The sequence below is a fragment of the Mustela putorius genome, unplaced genomic scaffold (genome assembly GCF_011764305.1).
Source record: "Mustela putorius furo isolate JIRA1106 unplaced genomic scaffold, ASM1176430v1.1 tig00003834_pilon_pilon_pilon, whole genome shotgun sequence".
Taxonomy (NCBI): domain Eukaryota; kingdom Metazoa; phylum Chordata; class Mammalia; order Carnivora; family Mustelidae; genus Mustela; species Mustela putorius.
The window spans coordinates 101,762,056-101,787,057 of NW_025421987.1; the positions used below are offsets into that span (position 1 = coordinate 101,762,056).

Consider the following 25,002-nt stretch of genomic DNA (forward strand, 5'->3'; position numbering starts at 1 on the left):
CTTAGCTGGAACTTAGGTAAATAATAATAATTTTTAAAGTTTGTAGATCATATTGAACTTGGCTTAATAGGCCCTCTTTCCAAACCTCTGAAAGGATGGCTCATAAAAAAGTAATTAGTTTATATAGACTGTCAAGGTTCATGGGGGACAGCTGGCCTTTGATGCCTCTTCTGTGATTACAGGCAGCTACAAGATAATAAAATTGAGCTCTGAAATCACGCCAAGGTATTCGGTGATCTCACGCTGGACACAATGCCAAACAGAATGAACTATAAATGCCTGCTGTACTCCTCTTCTTTGCTTTGGAATCTCAAACAAGTCTAAGACATTTAGGACTTACATTCATAGGCCCCAAATTCCTATTAAAGTAAAACCATTGACCTTACAAATTCATGTCCATAATTAATATTTGTGATGAGCTCCGATTCCAGGTCTATTCAATATGGCCACTGTTGTAATCTGTGGAAACGGCTTCTGGACAAGGGATTTGAATAGGTATTAACTTGTCTAGGCTTGGCTATTAAACGGTCCAATTACTGACAGTTGGAGCTGGTTTTCAATCTTCACAGATTTCACTGTGATGATCACAGGTTATGGCGTTTTAAGAGGATTTCTTCAATGCTTTCAAATTTCCTGCTCATTCTTAACTATGCTTCCCTCTTACCTGAACATTCTTGGGATCTTTTTCCTCTTGTAGCTCAAACAATGTCCCTGCCCTCAATATGGAAAGCCATATTAACAGGTGGTTCTCATTTGATCTCTTTGAATTCCAGGGATAGAGACATAGTCACCTCAGCAGAGAGTGAAACTGAAGTGCAACAAGGAGGATAATTTCATGGAAATCCAAGATCACCTGGAAACCAGGACTACTTGGGAATGGAGCAAGAGGAACCATTTAGAATGGAAACCAGGACTACTTGGGAATGGAGCAAGAGGAACCATTTAGACCTTTCCCTCCAGGCACATCTACTTTTCCCTGGGACCAGCTGCCTCACCTCAGTCTGCTGACAAAGGTCTCCTAATTATGATCTGCATGTGTTACAGAAACCTCATTCAGAACCCCCACACTCCCTCACGGTCCCTTAGCACTCAAACAGGAATACCATTGGCCTGTGTGGCCTTCCCTACCCAGGTAGCAAGTCACAGACTGTAAATAGGTTATTCACTGGTCACCTTGAGCCAGGTGCCCACTTCAGGTCCAGTCACAGTTAGGGAGGGGTCTGAGTCACGTGGCCTAGAATTTGGCCATCAGGGGCAGTGAGTGGGAAAGCACCATAAACATGTTTGCTTCATATTTGTAAATAAGGCTATAGATTTGGAGTTCCTGATACATCAGGATGTGTTCAGGCTTGGCGTTTTGATGTCTATATTCTCTGAATTGTTTCTTTAGTGGAAATAAAGGTGTGTTTATTTCACTCTTTTGTATTTTCTGGTTTATTGTATAAGCAACCTTGGCTTTGAAGTTAGGTTTGACCCACTGTGTTATGCTAAGGCTGGACAGAGTCAGAGACACTAATGAAAGTAGGAGTGTTCCCAAGGACTAAAGCCAGGACCTTGCACCCACTCCTGCTGAGTGCACTAGCTTGGAATGGAACAGAACCAAATGACGGTGAAAGAGAACAGTGCCCAACAAGGAGTAGTACAGGATAGTGGCCTGGGAGCCACTCCTAAGAATCACCCTAAACATGGAGGGACGTGGCACCATTTCTCCAGCAGGATCTCAGGATTGCTGCAGGCCAGCGAATCACTGCTGTGTGCCTCCCATTCTTCTTCTCTTTGAAAAGGAGCTTGTTGAGGTTTCCCCTCCCCTGGAGGGATGTGGAGAAGATAACTTATCCTTCTAGCTCACAGGGCTCTGGATCAAGAGACCTGCATCCAGACCTGTGTTGGGCTGCAAGCCAGATGCCATGATTAGATGCAACTTTGGGGGATGCCAAAATGAAGTAAGCATATTTTATATGAGGAAAAGGTATGGACAGTTGTAGCCTAAGGACAGGCTATGACAGAATGACCACACAGATGACCCTAACTTTTCACCCCTCTTTGCCCTTGGCAATCGACTGCTGTACTGACTCTGGGCTTGGCCATATGATTTGTTTGGCCAGTGAGGCAAATTTGTCCCAAGGAGCTTGCCAAAGTGCTTGCACATATCTGTGCTCTTCATGCTTTTCTGCGATCACCACAGGGAGATACTCAGCCTTGCCTGCCAACAGGCTTGGGCCAGCACACATGGGAGAGAACAATGTCATCCCAGGCAAGGCCACTCTAAACCAGCCAGTCTATAGCCTACTCACCAGCTGCCCACAGATACCTGGACAAGCCCAGCTGGTGCCGGCTGAGCCTGCTCACATTAGTAAAGCTGTCTAATCAACAGGTAGACTCCTAAGAAAGAATTAATGTTTCTGATTTTTGATGCTCCAAAGTTTTGGGAAGCAATTTAGGTATTGCTGTGCAAGGTGTTGCACAGCAATACTTAACTGAGATATCCAGTAAGAATTACAATTTCACCATTACTACTGTGTTCTGAGGAATTTACATAACGTGGTTTACCCTCAGTCTCTCCTTCTGTAAATAGGAATGATGATAATGCTTATTTCAGAGGAGTGTTGTAAAAATTAAATGATATAGTGTGTGTGAAATACCTAGTACAGTGCCTGGTATGTAGTAATTTTCAGTGTTGTGTGCAAGTTGTTTTTTTGTACAAGAATATAAGACCAAGGGGGCAAGCAGGGGTTGAAATCCACCTCTTTCTCCACTTGCCAAGTTGTGTGCTCTAGTGTGGGAGAGTGTCCATATGTTAAGAAAGGGTACCTGTTTCTAATTTTCACAATTACCATATGGGTTGGCACCAGTCCTTCTATTATTATTGGCTTCATTGTTCACTTTTCATCTTGTTTTAGTACAATACTGCTATTAACTCAGAATTCCAGAAGACTTGAAATTCCTACCTTCAAGGGCTTTTCTCAAGCAATCTAGTGCCAGTACGTAAGCTTTCTATCCTAGGACTCCACATCTTTCCTGTTGGGCTGATCAACTCACTCTAGTTTGCCAAGATCTTCTTGGTTATAGCACTGAAAGTCCTATGTCCCAGGAAATGCTCAGTCCTGGGAAAACCAGCATGGTTTGACCCCCTGAACATCCCTCAATTTTCAGCCTGACAGAAAATGACCCACAAATAAACTCTGGGTCTCCCTTAACTATTAGTTTGAACAAGAGCAGGACTTCATCAGAGTCCTCTCAATGAGAAGGTCAGAGGTACAGGTGAATAGCCTCCTACTTCTAGTTAGACTATAGAGCCCAGCCCCTCCTGTGAACATTTATCTTGGACTCTCTTGTTCCTTCTCAAATGGCCAGTTCTTGTTCCTGCCCTCCTTCCTCTGTATCCTGGCTTCTAGTCCCCCCTCCAGCCATCCTGAGGGGGTGTCCCCCTCAGTGCCTGCCCTTGACCACTGAGCACAAGAGGAGCCCATGTGACCACACTCATAGGGGACCCAGCTGCTGCCAAAGAACCCTGTGCAGGTAAGCTTCCACAAAAAGGCCTGGGACATCCAGATTAAACATGGAACATAATGGAGAAGAGGTGAACATTAGAATTTTTCAGATGAGAATGGTCATCCTAAACTTACCTAGACTAAGTTGCCATGCAGCAAAAATACACATGGCCTTCAAAATGAAAGAAATGAAAACTATAACAACAAAAGACCTGGTGGCAGACAATATGCAGACAGCTTTAGGGAAACTTAGAGAAAGTCTAGGGTGGGAAAAGAAAGAGGATAATTAACAAGAAGAAAGAAAATTCAGGGCAAAGACACCAAACTCATGGACAGTAGAGAAGCTGGGAAGCTCCTCATTCTCCATCCAGCATTGCAGCTCCACCATAGAAAGGGGACACCTCTGTGGCAGGACAGTTGTTCACTTCTCTTCTCAGCAAGGCTAGCATTTTGTGTTCCTGGCTCCACGAGCCCAAGGATTATATGGAAGGCCTTGTCCAGTGCTAAGATCTGCTTCCTGAGCTTCTTGGCCATCAGCAGATAGGAGGAAGGAGTAAAAAGTGTGAAATGGAAACACTGGAGTGAATGCAGTGCTCATGGAGGGATAACCAAGAAAGGGACCCAAATATGTTTCCAGCCCCAATCCATCACTATCAAGGCTGGCAGCTGCCAAACTGGTGGAAGGAAGAGCAATACTTCAATTTCAGAGTGATGGATACACCAGGTCTTTCTTTCTCCCAGTTTGCCTGGAAGACCCCTCCACCACCACTGGGACCAGGACCACAGGTAAGTATGGTCCAATAGGCTGCTCCTGGGAACTACAAATGAATGCTGTCATGGCCACCCTCCCCAGAGGACATAAGCAACAACTTGACCAGGTCTCCTGTTTTTTTTACTGGTAGCTCTGCCCTCACCCTGCATTTTTTTCCCAGCTTTAAAGCAACTTCTGTATTGCCTTGCTAAGTTCTCAAATCACACCTTGCCTACAACTGGAAAGCCTTAGATGACAATCACTACAGTGAAGGAGAGAATTCATCACAGGGATGGAGGCCTGAAGCCCACGAGATGGGCACTGAGGGCTCTGCCACAGGCTGTGGACGGGTGTGGGAGTCAGTCCAGCTCTTACTTTCCATCTATTCTGAACCCCACCATCTGCTTGAAAATTGGGCGATCACAGTTCATGTCAGCAAAAACATCTGACAACAGAATCTCAATCTGTCACTGAAAATAGAACACATCTGTTTTTTTCACTCACTATCTATGAACTAAACCATAAACATGAAATCCTGACTCCTGTTTGTTTAAGAAAGGTTTTTCAAACAAAGTTGTCCACGGCAATGTTATATTTTTTAAGTAGAAAAATACTGTAAATGTCCTAAATATACAAAAATGATGGAATGGTTAAATAAACTACGACAGGGCTATATGATATAAAATTATGTCTTCTACTCTTAAGTAATATTTTAAAATATATGTTGGTCAGCTTGGAAAAGGTCTATGAAAAATGAAAACACAAAAACTGAACTATGCGTATGATGATCCAAATTAATAAGAACTGTGTATCTATATATGAATAGAAAAAGGTCTAGCAGGACCTTAGGAATGTGGCTTAATTTTGTTTTATTCCTTATTCATTTTCATAATTTTCACAGGTACTCTGATGATAGACACTGGTCCATGTCTTTCTGGTCCTGTTTACTCTTGATTCTCTTTCTGTGAGATCCAAGGCTGTAACCCAGATTGTGGATTCCAGAGAATCCACAGTTTTCTGCAAGAACTGCCACAGACTGACTTCTAGCTGAGGCCCAGAATGCTCAGAGACCAGAGTAGACCAGCAGACCCCCTTCCCCAGGCCCACAAGAATGACCCCCACACAAACCAGCCGGAACACAAAGTCCCATCTACCGTGAGGCTGACACAGATGCCCCTTCTGTTACCAAGGTCAGAGCTCAGAGAGCCATGGGGCAGGACAGACTGAAGATGGTGGATAGTCCTGAGGTGGCTGGGGGAGGAACGAGGCCAGGAAGAGATTATTCTATGGTGTTCTACTTGGTACTCAATCATAGGCCTCTCTCGTGGTTTTTGCCCCTGCTATGAACTACCTGATCGTTTTTTACATTTTTCTTTAAATTGGGGCTTTAAGGGTGCCTGAATGGCTCTAGGGGTTCAGCATGACTCTTGGTTTGGGCTCAGGGTCGTGAGATGGAACCCTGTGTCAGGTTCCAGCTCGCATAGAAATTGTTTGTCCCCCTCCCTCCCTCTCTGCCCATGACCCGCCCCCTTCACACACAGGCACATGTGCTCACCCTCTGTCAAGTAAATAAAGAAGCAAAATCCTCCCCCACAAAAAATGGGGGTTTTAAAAAACCCAAATGAATTATTAAAAAAAAAAAACCTGAAAAGCCAACAATAGTTGTCTCAAAAAAAGAAAAAGAAGCTTAAATAAAATATAACACAGGATGGTACTAAAATTCTACTTCATCAGTATAGCCTGTGGAATGCCTTGAGAGAGCACTTGTTCCTTCTTTGTCAAAAGGAGACATTAGCAAATATTTGAGAAGTGTTGAGCCTCCCAAACTGCCTTTCTCCTTGATATAATCAGAGACTGGAGAAGAACTTAAAACAGAAAGACCTAGCATGGGATTCAGCACTCTTTAATGTTATGTCCAGGTACCATGTAAGTCCTGCACTGCCAAAGAGATATGTAACCCACACTGGACAACTCGCAGGGGGAAGAAGGCTGGACTTGGAGTCTGAGCACCTGGAATTGAGGAACAAGGCTGAGCCATCCTCAGCTAGGTAACCTTGAATAGTTACTTAACTTTTTTTTTTTTTAGTTAGTTACTTAATTTTTTAAGTCTCAATGCCCTCATTTGCTAAACAGAATCATGATAGCTCACCTTCTTGTTCCACAGAGTTGGTGTAAGGCTTAGATACAATTTTGTGTGTGCCATGGCTGGCACATATGTGTGTGTGTGTGTGTTTATAATAAAAGGGCATATGATTTGCAGTAATCTAAATGTGGATCTTGCAAATAATTACTCCACAGGGACAGGTTATGGGTGCAATTTAAGGAAATGTATTGCTAACTAATAGTTATAGAGTTCGGCACAACTCTCAAACTACTTGTCTACATTATTTAACTTACTGCCTCCGCACTCATGTGACCAGTCTGGGCAATATAGCTTGATGGGTGATGGCATGAAGACTTTAGAACAAACTCCAAAATCACTTTTCTCATTTCTTTAACATCATTATCACAGATTATAATCACAGAACTGTAATCAGCCTAAAATGAATAAAACACTGTGGCTTATTGATGATACCAAGAATTACACTTACTGTAATTACTCTCATTTTTACCATTGCTAGGATTATCAGCACTGTGACATGCTAGACATCTACTGGTGGTCAGGAGTGCTCTAGGCATTCGGCAGTCGTATTTTATGTAATCACATAATAACCCAGATGTATAATGTTTACCCCCATTTCAAATATTAGTAAACCGTCCCTCAGAGGAGTTCAGTAACTTATCTGAGACCATACAGCTAGCAAATGACAGACCCTGAATATAAAGCAATGTGTGTCTGGTCAAGCAGGGTGTGTGGCTGTCCACATCCTGCATTCCCTTCCCACCAGAAGACACCGGGGCTGCACAAGCCCTTGAGGAGGATCCCTGCCATCAGGGCTAAGGGACCTGAAACACAAACAAGGACCCTGGGCAGGTTCATGGATAAGGCTGGCAAACACTGAACAGAACCAGGAGGGTGAGCGGAGTCAAGCACAGGGAGGGGAGAAGCTTCTGCTGCAACTAGCTAATCAAACCAGGCCAAATCACGTCACAGGCAGTTTTCCAGGCAGCCTTCAGAGAGTCACCCAGCCTGAGAAGCCAGCCAATTATGCCTGATCATTCTCTGCTGCCCTGTCCTCACAAAAGACAAGTCCAGACTGGCCCAATGTAGATAAATGAACCATTCTATTATCTCTGAAAGGCAATCTAATTCCCTTCAAATTTAAAAGTCTCCACAGTTTCCTAACAGGCCTCCATGGGGCTCATGTAGAAATTAATAAGTTCACAGTGTGCTCAGCTTGCTTTCATTATCATTTTTTGCTATGCAATGGACAGGATTTTCATTATCACTTAAGGATTTTCCTGGATCTGATTCTCTAAGAAGGTCATGTCCACAGGGCACAGACACTAGGTTGAGAACTAAGTTAGGTCTAATGGACTTGACTGAGGTCTGAGGGAGTATTCACTGACTAAGAGTTGACACCTCTACTAATCAGGTGAGGCATGAATCAAAAGGCAACATCACTGGACTGAACTCAAAGCAAGTGGTGAAAATCCCTGGTTTGCAGTCCCAGCGCATGGCTGGACTGTTTGGGATACTGAGCAAGCTGCTTGGCCTCTCTCTGAGTTGGTTATCTCCTCTACAAAATGGGCAGAGAAAAGAATATGGGGAAAAAAACATATGATTTTTTAAGCTTCTATTATATCTTGAATCATTATAACATGCATCATAGATATTCTTTAAATTTAATCAAAACAACAACACTAGAAACCTTGCATTATTTTACAGATGCAGATGGTGAGGCTACTGTTATTGGTGACTACATCCCATGGTCACTAAACCACACCATTAGAATAAGTCATACGGGAGCTAGGGAATGAGACCCGTGTGGTGAGAATGGGACAACAAACTTACACAACTCTTCTGGAAAGCAATTCAACATGTTTCCGGAATTTTCTTATTTATTTATTTATTTGTTTATTTATGGAGTCAGACTCAGGACTTGAACTCTCGACCCTGAGATTAAAACCTGAGCTGAGATGATGAGTCAGACATTTAACCAATTGAGCCACCCACGTGCCCTGTTTCTGGAACCTTAAAATGTTTGACCAATTAATTTCAATTCTGGAAATCCACCCAAATGATAGAATCAGAAATGTAAACACATGATAGTAAAAAAGAACTGTAACAGACAAATTGCCTATCACCTCATACCTGTTAGAATGTCTATCATCAAAAAGACATGAAGTAAGTGTTGGAAAAGACATAGAGAAAGGGAACCCTTGTGCACTGATGGTGGGATTGCAAACTGGTATAGCCACTATGGAAAACAGTACAGAGGTTCCTCAAAAAAACTACAACTAGAAATACCACATGTTCCAGCAATCCTACTTCTGGAATTATATCCAAAGGAAGTAAATTCAGGATTTTGAAGAGATAGCTGCATGTCTATGTTCACTGCAGCATAATTCAGTGCCAAGATGTGGAAATAACCTAAGTTCTGTCAATGGAAAAATGGATAAAGAATATGTGGTATATATATATATACAATAGAATGTTATGTAGCCATGAGAAAGAAAATCTTGCTGTTTGTGACAACATGGATGAGCCTTGAGGGCATTATGGTCCATGAAATTAACCAGACATAGGAAAACAAATACTGCATGATCTCTCTTACATATGGAATCTATATGTGGAATCACTTATATCACATATATAATACCACTTATATGTAGATTCCCTTATATGTGAAATTGACTTTAAAAAGCCATTTCACAGAAACGGGGTAGAATGGTTGTTACCAGGGACTAGAGGTGGGGAAAATGGGGAGGTGTTGTCAAAGGGTAAAAACTTTCAGTGATAATATGACTAAGTTTTGGGCCCCTAACTTATGGCATGGTGATTATACTAAACAACATTGTATTATATACTTGAAAATTGCTAAGAGAGTATGAGAGACTATGGACTCTGAAAAACAATCTGAGGGTTTTGAAGGGGCAGGGTGTGGGAGGTCGGGGTACCAGGTGGTGGGTATTATAGAGGGCACAGATTGCATGCAGCGCTGGGTGTGGTGCAAAAATAATGAATACTGTTATGCTGAAAATAAAAAATAAATTAAAAAAAAAGAGAGTAGATCTCACATGTTCTCACCACAAAAAAAGAAAAAAGAAAACTGCATTATTATTTCATAACTGGAGAGCTAGTCATGGAGGAAAGGAAATGGTAATATCAGCACTGCACAATTTTGGAGTTAATTCATGCATACAATTTATTTCATTATTCAAGAGTTATATTGATCCATGAATCAAAGTCATAGTATTCAGAACTGTCCATCTTTATTGCATGAATTTACCACTATACTAAATCCTGAGAATTAAAGATTGTATTCTTAATATGTGGGAAAAAAGAAATAGTGATTATTTGAGATAATGGAGGTTTAGCTAACACTACAATGGTAATCACTTGCAATATAGAAGTTTATCAAATCAGGACATTGTACATCTTAAACTTTTACAATATTATATGTCTAATTGTATCTCAATAGAGCTAGAAAAAGAAAGAATGGTAAACTACAGAATATTCACTGAGAAAGACATCATGTAACCATTTAATCAGTTGCAGATTAATATTTAATAAAATGATATATTTTCCAAAAAATGGTATATTTTCATTAGTTTAGTGGGGAAAATAAATTATTAGAATTGAATATGAGGTGTGATCACAATTTTAGAAAAAAAAGTAGAAAAATGACTGGAAGGAAATACACTAAAATGTTAACGGAGGCTCTCTCTGGGGGTAAGAAAACATATTTTTCATACTTCTTTGTTTCAACATATTTTTCACATTTTCTACAATAAAACACTTATTGTCATAATCAGGAAAATATATAGTATAAGCTATTCTATATCCCTGGATTTTGCATTTCTAGGCAAAATGTGATCGTGACTTTTATTTAACTGAATGCTATTTTACAAAGGAAATTTTTCTTAAAAAAATTTTTTAAAGGGAGGGAAATCACAAAAGAAATGAGACAGAGAAAAAGTGACTTGGATGAGACCATCTCCCAGAAAGCTTACAGCTTGCCTCACAGGCCAAATTGGAAATAAAGACCAGGGGGAAAGGGGTGGAAAAACTGACACACAATACAAGAACAGTTGATAACTGGGTGGGGGGGGCACTAAAAGCTGCAGTTGACTTCCAGAACTGATGGAGCCGGCAGATACGAATTTTTCAATTTTATGAGAATGATAGGGATCTGAAATAAATCTTCAGTATTTTCTTTTTAAGATAAATGTTTTAAAATAAACATCTGCAGCATGGATGGATGGCTAGTGCTGTGTCCTGTCTTAGAGCTGGTCATAAATAACACTGAGAAAAATAGCTTTGACCATTCCAAAAAGCACCTTTATTTTTTACTCTTAAGAGCCTGGAAGATTATATTTTGATGCATTAAGTTAGATTTCTTTTTATGCAGCTGCAAATATCAAGAGGAGCATAAAAATTTTCTTCAGATGGAAATAACTACTCAGGGCTTGGCTTAGAAGCCAATCTTAATTTCCAGATGTGTCTGAAAACCAGTGGGCACATCTAATGGTCAGAATACAAATACAAGTTTAAAGGAATTTGATGGATTTATGACTGTGAAACCCTTTGCTGAATCTTCAGGTGAAATAATTAATTGTTCTGCTGCCCAATAACCAAGAAAATAAGTAACTTCTGTAAGTCCAAACTTAAAAATATCAGTTTTGCTCAAACTGCCCCCACCCAATTTGGGTTTGTACATTAAGGAACATATAAATTTACAGTGGGACAACTTATTCAACAGCTTCAGTTTCCTATTTCACTATTGGAGGAGAACAGGGCTATGCTGAGGGTAGACATAATAAAGAATCAGACATATCCTTCATCTTTAAAGTCTTAGGTTCACTACACTAAAGTGAATTAATGGCATGCATTTACTTCCTGTTTGATGTGTCATTTTTTTTTTCTGGTTATGTTTTAAAGAGGAGTTACACACTTGAAAATAAAGGTGAACAAGTGGACCTGCTTGGTGGAAGGACCTCTGCACACAGGCTGTAGAGAAGGGTTGAGGGAAGCCAGGAGCACACGTTCAATCTAAAGAGGGAAACCATGACTCAGCCCTGTATTTCCAATCTGGTTCATCAAGATAATCCAGATTCCTGTCTTTTTATCCTAAATCTCCCACTTTTTAAATACTGTCTCTTATTTTGTTAAGCACATTGTGCATGCCAAACCAAACAGTTCCAAGATCCAAAGAGTTTTGCCAGTGTTTGTTTTAAAACCTCATTTCTAGGGGGTGATTAACCCTAGTATCATCTAGTTATGTCCAAGACGGGAATGCATTGGAATATTCCCAGTCTGGCAAAGAAGGTCTAGGGAAGACAACTCATCTTTTGTGGAAAAAACAACATGGAATTCACACTTCCAAGGGAATTTTGTTGAGCTGGGACCTATGAGGGTGGCTGGAAGATGTATGGAAATATCCTAATTCTAAACACCAAGGAAGTCACAGTTAGGTGCCCTTGGTGGTTATCATTCTACATAAAATAAAGATAAAGCCTTCTTGTGAGAGTCAAGATATCTTCCCCATGCTCTGCAAGAATGCTTATGAGTTTATCTTCACATAACGCTGAATTTCCCCGTTTAACCCACCCCCTCATTCCTTACTTTACAATGTTCTGTAATGAAAAAAGGGCCTTCATAGAGCTTATCTCTTAAAAGTGTGAAAGAGCCAATTTTTTTTCTGCCCAAGTAGCTCATAATGTAGCAGACAAACTGTCAGAAAAAATAGACTTCATCATGGTGAAAACCTTAGCCTGGCACCCATCTATCATAAAGCAATCTTCTAGAAATCTTGAAAACTTTCATTAAATTTCCTGTCTTTCTCCTGACAGTTATAAAATGTTAACAATATTACTCATGATGCAGGCATCTTCAGAAATTCTTTGTCCATTCCCTCCTCCCCCTACTATCAGCCATCCCCTTTTCTTCGCCAAAATCTGTGGAAGCATGAGACATAGCCATATTCTTCACACATCCTTCTTGAGACCTGGCCCTTGCAGGAAGTTAGAGAAGGAAGTAGTCATAATTTTGATGATAATGAGAAGACTCTCTAGCTACAAGCCATAGAGGGCAAAATGGCACTCACTGTGTTCTGATTCTTCCACCAAAGCCACACCCATGTGAAGCTTGAGGGTACAGCCCTGTCCCTACTCTCAGCAAATATTTCCTGGTCCTTTTTTTTTTCTTTTCTTTTGCCAATCTACCAAGCTATAAGTCTTCACCTGTCCTTGATATATGTGTAGTGGGGACAGTGGGTCACATACTTAATCTGTCTACAGGTTATCTTTCTAGAGGGAAAATTATTCCCCTATGGACCTTACTAGCCCAGCTTTTCCATCTCCAGAGTCCACTGTAGCAATATACCATCTCTTAGAAGAAGAAATAAAGGTCTTGCCCTGGAGGCAATACCCCAGAAAAAAACCCATAAGTCAGAAATCAGAACCACACCAGATATCAGAACTGTACCAGCAGTCAGAAGAGATATACAGCTTTGAAATCACAGGCTGATCTATGAGACACGCAGGGGAAGATAACAGCAATACAGCCCGAGCCTGCACTCTGTGGAGGCTTCCCAGCATGCCTCCCAAGTGAGCCAAGCCCCACCGCAGTAAGCTACCATCTCACCTGCAAAAGGAACTGGTGCGTCTTTATCCAGGGCGACAAGTGGTGGGTCCAAAATGACTGTGTCATTGTTCTCAGTTATGACTCCATGATATGAAGTCTCAATCCATGGTTTGTGCTTGTTGACTAGAACACAATGGAAAAACAAAACAAAGATTGACTTTCAAGATCATCACTTGAATAGCTAATCCACAATAATATTAATATTGCACATTTGTTCACTCATAGGCTCTCATCCAACAACCACATGAGAGACATAGAGCATTAGTTAGTTCCATTTTATACCTCAGTAACCTTTAGAAAAGTGAGATTTAGAGAGAAGCTCAACAATTCATGTGAACACAAAGAAAGTCAGGGCAGCACTGAGACTCAAACACATTTTTGGGCTCTAGACCATGGATCTTTCACCTTACCAAAATCCCATTATTTCTATTTCTGGATGCCCAGTATAGATAGCTACTGTTGAAAACTAACTAAAAGCTTCACTTCTTCAATACTACTGTCTATTAATAGATATTTCAGGGTTAAAGTCCATTATCAATCAACAAACTAGCAGATCATGGCCGTATGCTTGAATTTCTGACCTCAACCTAATCAGATCCATGATCACATATTGTTACTGTATTTCATATATACACCTATCTGTATAAGTACCAACATATGTGTAAAGATACAGCAGGCATTTGAATATTTTCTGATCATATAAAAACTGTGTCTATCCTAACAGTCTAAATTACCTAGCAATTTAAGTTGTTTTTCAGTAATTTGACCAGGTAAATCATATATTGTCTAATGGAAAATTAACAAACTTAAAATGAATATCAGATAAATGTTACTGGTTGAACTGTGACCCTGAAAAAAAGACAGGTTGGAGTACTAAACTCCAGTACCTTGGAATGTGATCTTATTTGGAAAGAGGGTCTTTATAGGGGTAGTCCAGTAAAAATGAGGTCATTTGGGCAGGCCTTAATCCAAAATGACTGGTGTCCTTATAATAAAGGGAAATTTGGACACAGAGACAGACGTGTACACATGTGAATGCCATGTGTTGCTATCAGCCAAGGAACTACCAAAAGCCAGGAGAGACACCTGGAACAGATCTTTCCCCTTTACCTTCAGATCAAGCATGGTCCTGTCAACAACTTGTATTTCAGACTTCTGGCCTCTAGAATTGTGAGACAATAAGTTTCTGTTGTTCTAAGCCACACAGTTAGTAGTATTTTGTTAAGGCAGTCCTAGCAAACAAATACAGGATACTTATGGTCAACAGGCTCCTAAGTGGTAGAGAATTTAAATAAAACTTATGCTAGGGCTGGTGCAATATTCCTATGTGAATATCCCATGTCTGTCAATTCCAAATTTGTTCAGGCTCAGGCATCCCCTCTCTGGAAGACTGCAGTGGCCTCCTGACTGGTCTTCCAGTAAGAAGTCCTATCCCACTGCAATTCATGTTCTACACACACATCAAAAATAATCTCCTCAAATATTAACCTGATATTATAGGGTTAATATTATATTAGGTTAATATTATAACCTAACATTACTCTATTGTGGTATCTTTGGTTTGTCCTTTCCCCCCTCACATACACTCACACAAATCTGAGTGCAGAGTAGGTGTTTTAAAAATGAAATAATATGTTAGAGAGAGTCCTAGAATAATCAAAGTTGTCCTGATGCCAATTCTCACACCCTGCTTCGTAGTTTGAAAGATGTTGTCATGTACATAATGCTCCCCACAGCAACTTAAGAGGTAGGTGTGATCGTTATGAAAATGATGAAGAAACCAGTTTCACAAGACATGACTTTCCCAAGATGGTCCCAGGGTTAAAACCTAATAATTAAAACCAAAACTCTTTCATACTGAGTAATATACAAAAAGCACACACATATGCATGTGTGCGTGCGCGTGTGCACACACACACACACACACATTCATACTATACTAGTCATGTACATTATAATCTATAACACACATTATATAATACATATGCATATTATAGTATATAATTTTCAGTAGCCACTGCAAAGCAAGAGCTTATGAAATTGAGAACAGTTCTGCTGCCATGGCTCCTGTCCCTTTCCTCCACAATCATGCTTCAAAAGGTCAGTTAAGAGTTGCTCTAGAATGGTTGGTAGCCTCAAGCTGGCCACCATTTTGCTTCTTCTCACCTATTCCACAGCAATCATGAACTAATCAAGAGCCAGTTTAGTGCGGTGGGGGCATATGCCTTGTTCTTCTCAGATCTTGGCTGCTGAAATCCATTTCTGCAGATTGGATCGTGCCCAGGGCAGAGAGTGGCTCTGCCCACTGCAAGCCTGAATGGGACAGCAGGCTCCTCCATGTTCACATGCTGGCATTCAAACCGGTGCTTCATTATGGACCCTGGAAGAATTACAGCCACCCTGGGCTGTCCCCACACGCCTTTGCTCTTTTATTAGCCATCAACACAAATGCAATGTAAATAATTTGCAGCTGTTGGGAGAAACAATTAATCTTTTTTCCCCTTTAATTAAACCTAAGGGCCTATTCATTAGAAATGTGTATAAAGGATATGCCACAAGCTTATCCAGTGTTTCAGATTCACTGCAGCGCTCGACTGGACGACAGGCAACCAAATCTAGAGTCACAGTTTCTGGGTTTCAGGCCCGGCTTGGCCACTTCAGGGCTGGCTCAATGTGAGTAACTGGGCCACTCAGAGTGTCAACTTCCTCAACTGTAACATTGGAAAAATGATACCACTTGCAGAGTAGTCATGTCATTCATATGCCCTTGGCTGGAAACACAGTTCTCGACCTTTCATTATCAGACTCACTACCCTGCTCTCTGACAGCATCAGCAGGAGAGGGGACAAGGACCTTAGAGTTGCGGTTCTCCCCTCATGAATGGGGCTAAATTTACTTCCTTCTATCGATAGGCCTGCCACCCTTTTCTCCTTTTCGTGAGTACCTATCACACATTAGGCATTTTACATACATACTAGGCATTTTACGTACATTCATTAATCCTCACTATGATCCCATTAGATAAGATTTTATATCTCATTTTGCAGCTGAAGAACTGAAGCTCAGAGGCATTTAAATGTTCCCTTTTTATAAGATAACAGTGTTAACATCCCTAGAGTTTCCTCATTCTTCTCCTACCTTCTAACTTACTTTATATCTTTCTTGACTTTTTCTTTGCCAAAGTTGTTAAACATTTGCATTTTGATATGTAAGCAAAATTAAATCTCCTTTGTTTTGCCTATAAATCAAATCCTCAGGGTTGCAAGCCAATAACTTAAATTTACATTATTTTGACCATGAGACCTTTGTTCATGGCTGAGCCAAGTACTATGCAAGGATAGCTTTTGCTTCTTAATGGTTCAAGTGTCATTCCACAGGTGACATTCTTTATATCCAGACTGTGACCCTTTCACACCATCCAGTAATTGAAATATTTAAAAACAACCTCCTTTGTATACTCTTTGTTTTCTGAACATATGGTTGTCTTTTTTCTTTTATTGAAATGCAAAGAAACTTTTCCCCACATGCCAACCATATTACAGCTTTATTACAGCTTTTTAAATCATTCCATCTATTACCCATTCTTCATTTGTAAAATGGAGATACTTAACCTCATAGGAATGCTGTAAAATTTGCATGGGATCATTTAAGCAAATCTAGTAGCCCTGATATGAATAGACATTGAAATATCTTAAGTTCCCCTAAGCCCATCTCATCCTTCTGTGTGGCTGAAATATGGCCTTGCACTCTCAAAGATATTTAGCCCGGTTGCATTCATTCAACAAGTATTTATGGGGCACCTATTATGCAAGAACAGATTAACCATTGAGGGTAAAATGGGGGTGGGTCCCTGAAAGGAACATTTATCAAAATTCAGCATCCATTCATAACCAAAATGATCAAAAAATGAGGACTAGAAGGAACTTTCTCTATCTGATGAACAACTTTCTTAGAAACCTATAGCTAACATCATGCTTAGTGGTTAAAGAGTGAATACACACACACCCCTAAGAGCAGGAAGAATACACAAGGATGTCCACTCTTACCTTGTACCGTACTATTCATATTGTACTGGAAGTTCTAACCCATTCAATAAGGCAAGAAAAAAATAAAACTGTAAGATAAAAAGTAAAATTGTCTTTACTTGCAGAGAACCTGCTCTTCAGTGAAGAAAATTCTGTGGGATCTGCTAAAATGCTACTAGAACTAGTAAGTGAGTTTAGGAAGATCACAGTACATAAAGTCAGTATATAAAAATCAATTATATTTTTATGGACTAGCAATAAACTATTGGAAGTTTAAATTAAAAATGCTAATATGATGATATCAACAACCATGAAATATTTCAGAATAACTTTCACAAAATGCATGTAGTATCTGTACACCAAAGACTCTAATAAGATATTGTTGAATGAATTTAAAGAGAACCTGAAACAATCTTAGTGGAGAGATAGACAGTGTTTATGATTTGGAAGAGCCAGGATAGCTAAATGTAAATTTTTCCCTAATTGTCAATGCTACCCAAATCAAAATAATAGGATTTTTTAAGGATTTTTATTATGTTCAGTTAGCCAGCATATAGTTTATCATAAGTTTTTGTTATAGTGTTCAACCATTCATTAGTTGCATATAAGCTAATTCTAAAATTTATATGAAAATGAAAAAATCTGATATAGCCAAAACAAGTCTGGGAAAAAAAAGGGGGGAAACGTTAGAATACTCACACTACTTGATTTTAAACTTATTATAAAGCTACTCTAATCAGGTGGTAAGGTATTAACATAAGACTGACATACAGATCAACAGAAAAATAAGACATGTAGAAAAAGACACACATACACATGATCAATTAGTTTCTGACAAACTTTCCAAGAAAACCCATTGGAGGGGAAGGATAGTGGTTCATTTATGCTGAGAAAAATTGGATATCCATATTAAAAAAATAATTTCAATTATACTGCACATTATACACAAAAATTATCTCTAAATAGATTATGGTGCTAAATGTGGGACTTAAAAATTGTGAAACCTTAAAAAAAAAATTGTGGGGGCACCTGAGTGGTTCAGTGGGTTAAGCCTCTGCCTTTGGCTCAGGTCATGATCTCAGGGTTCTGGGATCGAGCCCCGCATCAGGCTCTCTGCAGGGAACCTGTTTCCTCCTCTCTCTCTGCCTGCCTGTCTGCCTACTTGTGATCTCTGTCTGTCAAATAAATAAATAAAATCTTTTAAAAAAAATTGTGAAATCTTTAAAAGAAAGCACAAAACAAAAGCTTAGTGTCCTTGGGTTAGGCAAAGGTTTATTAGAAGGGACAAAAAGAACACTGAATAAAAGATAAAACTGATCCATCAAACTTAATAAAATTATAATTTCTATTCTTTGAAGAACACTCTTCAGAAAACATTTTTTTAAAGCCATAGACTGGGAGATAATATTTGCTATACATTTCTCACAAAGGACTTATATCCAGAAACATACAAAGAACTCCTGCAACTCAATAATGAGAAAAATAATCTGTAAAAAAAAAAGGGGGGGCAGCAAAAATTTGGATAGACCTGTCACCAGAAGAAAGAAGAACATGAAATGATGCTCAACATTAGTAGTTATCAAGGATATGCAAGTTAAAGCCACAATTGGATGTCACTACACCATCACTAGAATGGTTAAAATAAGACTGACAATACCAAGTTCTAACAAGATGTGAAGCAATTGAAACTCATACACTACTACTGGTATGAATGTAAAATAATACAGTCAGTTTGGAAAATAGTTTAGCAATTTCTTATAAAATGACTCAGCAATTCCATTCCTGGGATCTGCCCAAGACAAATGAAAACATAAATTACTCAAAAAGACTTGTATGTAAATATTCATAGAATCTTTATTCAGAATAGCACCAAACTGGAAAATAAAATGGCCATCAACTAGTGAACGGATAAACAAATTGCCGTGTATCTATATAATGGACATCTACTCAACAGTAAAAAGAAATCAACTACTGATCCATACAACAAAATGGTTGAATATCCAAAACATTCTTCTGGTGAAATGAAGTGAAAGAAGTCAGACACAAAAGACTACAGGCTATTTGATGCCATTCATATGACATTCTAGAAAATGCCAAAGTATAAGGACAGATTATGGATCAGTAGATGCCAGGGTCTGGGGGTGGAGTAGGGTTTACTTGTAAAGGGACATAAGGGAACTTTTGGATGATGGAAATGTTCTGTATCTTGATTATGGTGGTGGTTACATTTCTGTGTGCCTTTGACAAAACTTAGCAATCTGCACATATCAAAAGGTTGAATTTCATTCCATATAAATTATACATATAATTTATAATGTGTTAAGAATAAAGTTATTATCCTCAAGGGACCCTCAGACTGGAGAGGGATCCGTGATAACCAGTATGGCAAGAGAGAGATAAGCAAAGAAATAGCAGGGTGTATGGGAAAAGAAAGGAGAAGCAGTAATCCGAGCATGGTAATCCAGAATTACTTCCTGAAGACGTAGATTTGAAATCATGAGTAGTATGAATTAAGCAGATGTAATGGATTCAGGGGTCCCAGGCAGAGGAATGTGCATGGGGAAAGACCAAGGGAAAAAGCACCTGGCGACCCATAGGGGAAATGTGAATAGTTAGGTTTGGCTGAGAATGAAGTTCGAGGGGTAAGTCCTGCCAAGAGGCTGAATGGATAGACAGTTGTCTACATCACTAGGGATTACTGGCATGTATAGATTCATCCAAGAGCCACCTCCAAACCCTGGCTTTATGGACACCAGAGAACCAACTCCTTTCCAAAAAGAAGCAAGAGGGGTTGATGCTTGTGCCTTGGCTGTCGGTAAGCAATCTGTTCCCTCCCCTGACAACTGTTCTGCCTTTTTGTTCCAATAGAGTGAGGCCAGTCAGCTCATTCTTTGCTCCATTTGGATGTAACTTCAGAAGAACTGACTTTTAATCAGTTCTTCACAAGATAATCTCCCTTTTTGTTATACAACTCTTCTTGAGGCTGAACTCTATCATATCATGCCCCCTTAGGACTGCTCCTTACCTCTGTCTGGATCTTTCCCATGTTGTTTCAGCATCTGGAGAAATGTCTGTATCTTTGCACTCATACAGAGGAAACACTAGTGTGATATTTCTGCTCCATTTACAGAGAAATTAGGTCTTACAACCCAATGCGTCTTTAACTAGAGTGCAGATGCATTCTCAGGAGCACTCCTGGCCTTCTCTCTTTGCCTCCACCTCTGAAAAAGTGCATTAACACTCAATCAAAGCAGCCGATGATTTACCCGTTCAGTCTTTCTACTCTTATCCTAAAGTTGACTCTCAGAACTCCAATACTTACTTCTGGGTAAAAGTGAACTGCTAGTAAACAAACAAACAAACAAACAAAACAAAACCAAAAACCAAAAACAATACAAAACAAAACAAAAACCCATGCCGTACTGATTACAAAATGCTCTAGAGAGGTTAACTTACACCCTAGTAATAGGTCATTCTTGTGGTGAGGCTGGTCTTTTGCCTGTGATGCCCAACTTCTCCCTTCTAACCTGGTGCTCTGGCAGAGGTGCTTAGATCCATGTGGATGTCTAACCCCAGGGGAAATCAATGGATGGAATACGCTGGACATTGGTTGGATCTTTCAACTTCATTTAGGAGACAGGCTCAAAATCTATAATTTATTTGGTGATAGATACTTTAAAAAAAGATTTTATTTATTTATTCATCCATTCATTTATTTTAGAGAGAGAGAGAGAGAGAGAAAGCTTGAGCAGGGGAAGGAGCAGAGAGGGGGGGGGGGAGGAAAGAGAGAATCCCAAGCTGACTCTGCACTGAGCACAGAGCCTGACATGGGGATTGATTTCATTAACACTGAGATCATGACCTGAGCTGAAACCCAGAGTCAGACACTTAAATGACTGAGCCACCCAGGCATCTCTGGTGATGGATACTTGAGATAAGAGGCCATAAAGAGTTTGGGTGGCATACATGTAATGATCACTCAAAGCTTAGGGGGAGTTGAGAAGCCATTAAAATCAGAGAGCACTAATCTACCAGGAAACGGGATCTGGGACCCAACAAGCAGAGAGAAGAGAAGTACTCCAAGCAGCTGCAGGAGATACAGAGGCTGGCCACCCAGCCTCTTGTTTTCTAGTCGAGGACCTGCTCAGCCTTCATGGACTCATCAGTGTGTGGGGGGTGTCTGAAGTTGCCAAGTGAAGTTTTTCATTCATTCTGTCCAGGCACCTTTTTTTTTTTTTTATTTGTAGTAGTTTGAGCAGCATATCTGTTCTTGCAATAAAATGATTCTTAACTACAATAATTGAAATAACATTTATAAAATTATTTTTATTCCCTTCTCCAGGAACCCTCTTACACTGTTGGTGGGAATGCAAGTTGGTACAGCCGCTTTGGAAAACGGTGTGGAGATTCCTTAAAAAATTAAAAAATGGAGCTACCCTATGACCCTGCAATTGCCCTACTGGGTATTTACCCCAAAGATACAGACATAGTGGAATGGAGGACTATCTATATCCCAATGTTCATAGCAGCAATGGCTAGTCGCCAAACTGTGGAAAGAGCCAAGATGCCCTTCAACAGACAAATGAATAAAAAAGATGTGGTTCATATATACAATGGAGTTTTATGCCTCTGCTCCAGAGTTGAGGGCAGGATAGGACCCCTGTCCAGGTAAGAAGTCAGCTTGCCTGCAGGCAAATCTGATACTGCACTTTCCTGCTTAGGATCCATCAGCAGTAACCCTGCCTTCAACTGCAAGATCAGATAAAGCCCCCCAAAGGTGCGAGCTCTCCACTACCCATACCTTTGCCCCTGTTGCACCATCTGCTCCTCTCCTCTCCTTCCTCCTGACTGCTGCTTGTACATCCTTACAGATTCAGCTCTAGCTCCACCTCCTCCCATGGTCCCTCTCTGCACCTTGTATCACCCAGTACCACCTGCTGTCATGCTACAGGTCTACTGCATTGTCAATAGCTGTTTCCTGCCCCTCTTCGCATACAAGTATAAGCCCTCTGCAGAACGAGGCAGCATCCTGGTCACAATGATATCCACAGGACCTAACACAATGCCCAGCATGCTGGTAAATGAGGTGAGCACACTGCTGCCTGGCTGACACCTCCAATGCCTGAGGCGATTAGTGATACTTTAATTCCAGTGAGCGGGTATTCCTACATCACCCAAATAGAAAGAGGGCGTGCCTCCCAAATCATAAGGTGACATTTGCCATCACTTAATTAGAGGCAATGTATCTTTCTTGCTAGAGGTACCAATTAGAGAGTTTTAAATACAAATCCCATGTGTGTGACTCACACATGCAAATATTCACAGAAGATGAGGGTTACATTTCACTGTTTTAATTGGGTTGAAAAGCATTTGAGGAAAAGATGACTGAGTTGTTAATCCTTAACTGCTTGATAAATGCTTGCAGTGAGGATAGCATGTTGCTTTCCTTCCCTTCCTACCTCTTTCCTTCTATCCATTTGCCCATCCATTTATTCACCATTCCTATTTTTTCTTCCCTTCCATATGTCATTTCCCACCCATAAATAATTATTTGGAGTGTGGATTCTCTCAAAGTCCTTACCCCAGCCTGGGGATGAGCCACATGCCATTATCCTATTGGGTACTGGCAGGTGGGCCAGGAGTAAGGCTAGGGAGAAATGTGTACTGAGGGATTGTATAATCTTACAAAAGTGAGTTTCATTTGTCTCCACATAAGCCATCTGGACAAAGCCAACTGTCCAAAGTTTGTGTGAAGACAAAGCCTGAGTGAGATTGGGTGCAAAGGGGTACTGGGCTCCTTGTCATAGTTCTGATACCATGTAACCCACAGGGTCTTTTAGGCAAGTCTTTCAATATTTCCAGACTTCAGCTCCCACTCCTTTATAAGTGGAGGTGATACCAATTCTGCAGGGTTAGCAGGAGGACGATAAAGTGAGACCCTGAGTCAGAGCTGACTCAGTAACTAGCATGTCGTATGTCCACAGTAAGGTCTCCTTGATTCTGAAGTTCAGCAACCACAGGCTGTGATGAGGACCCACATGGGACCCTGTGTGCCCCAGGTAGACAATGCTCAAGTCACCCCATAAACCTGTTGGTGGGCTGACAACTTAACAGAACTCCCAGGGGATGGGAAAATTGGATTACAGCTGTAGAGAAGATTAGGAGTCATTCAAGAGGATCATTTGGAATAGGAAGAAGTGGGGTGCAGGTTCTGAGAGTTTAATGCTCCCATTCAGTTGCTGGAGCCAACTCATTTTTCCACGCAAAATGTCTTACCTACTGAACGAAATGATTGTTACATCTATAATTCCCCAACATTGCTATTCCTTCAATATCTTATACCTCACTGCCTTTTAAACACCTTTAATCCCTAAAACCAGCCCTTAACTTACTTGGGAGTTTATACTACTAGATGCAATTGTCTAAAACTCTTTCTGTAATCACTATTGTTCACTGTAATCAGGAACTGTCATTCCTAAGGGACCTCTATGTGCCAGGCTCTATAGCTATGATCCCATTAAATCCTTATAACCATCCCCATGAGAGGACAGCATGGGTTCCATTTCATGGATGAGGCTAAGGGGGTTCAGGGTGCTTAAATAAGTCAAGGTCATGACCCCTCATGGAGGAACTGAGAGTCCCACCCTAATCAGTATTTTTCTCTCTGAGCAGGGATCAATGCAACAGCACACATTTGTTTCTAACTCCTGTAGGTCCAATCTGGGATCAAGTGCTCTGAGGGAGTGCAAGGAGATAAACCAGCAAAGACTGAAATCTACAAGATAACAGTCAGTGTTCTCCAGAGAAATAGAAGCAACAGGAGACAGAAAGAGATATATACATATACACATATCCATACCTACATACATATACACATATCCATATCTACATATACATATACACATATCCATACCACATATCTGTGTGTATGCGTGTGTGTGTGTATGCATAAATAAAAGGACTGACTCACACAATTATGAGGGCTGGCAAATCTGAAATCTATGGGGCAGACCTGCAGGCTACAAGCTCAGGCAGGTGTTCATGCTGCAGTCTTGAGTAGAATTTCTTCTTTTCTGGGAAAACTCAGCTTTTGCTCTTAAACCCTGTCAACTGATTGTATGAGGCCCACCCACATTATTAAGGATAATCTCCTTTACTCAAAACCAATTGATTGTAGATATTAATCACATCTCCAGAATACCTTCACAGCAACACCCAAATTAGTGTTTCATTGAATAACTAGGTACTATAACCTAGTCAAATAGACACATAAAACCAGTCACCATGCTCACTGAAGAATCTTTTAAAATGTTATGTTCAAAAATGAGTGAAAAGATTTGATGTGACAGTGCAAATTCCTTTTAACCTCAGATAGAAACACCGTATTTTTGTTTCCCTACTGGCAAACTAATAAATAAAACCTCTGTAGCTTACGATATCAACTTTGTTCCAGAGGATAGGAAATGTGTGATACATTTTTATTGAAAATTCCATTTCATGTCTTAGATCTCAAGATGTTCAGAACAACGAATGGCAATTATCTCATTTATAGTATATTCACTGCAAAATGCTCATCTTCTTCTCACTGCTTCAGAAAGAAAGCACTGCCTGGCCAATTTCACTTCTTATTTATGTGGACTATTTGGCTCCTTTCTGGAAAGTCGTGGAATATCAGAGGTAGAGGATAGGCACCAAAAAGTCTCTCCTCCACCACCACTAAATAAGTGATCCTAATAAAGCTGTAAGCCAAATACCCTAGGTCACTCTCATGATCAGCCCCAAGCAGCAGGGATTTCAGACAAGCTGGTTCCCTTTGCAGTTAGCCACCTACAGCATCATCAGCTCAGGCACCACGAACTCAGAAAACCATTCTCTGAGCCTCTCCTTTCTCTCCACCTCTGAAAACACACCCAGACTGAATTAGGTCTCCCTCCTTGTCTTCCCATGGCCACCTCCCTAACCTTAGCACACTAAGGTCCATATTGG

General features: G+C 40.3%; 1 protein-coding gene across 1 annotated transcript in view; it reads right to left on the reverse strand.

The window, feature by feature from the left end:
* The window catches only part of CLSTN2 (calsyntenin 2), a 630,232-nt gene that overhangs the window by 382,407 nt on the left and 222,823 nt on the right, over positions 1 to 25,002 (reverse strand). The window contains exon 2 of the mRNA XM_045088847.1: positions 12,992 to 13,114. Coding sequence (XP_044944782.1) covers positions 12,992 to 13,114 — 123 coding nt within the window. The remainder of the gene's footprint in view (positions 1 to 12,991; positions 13,115 to 25,002) is intronic.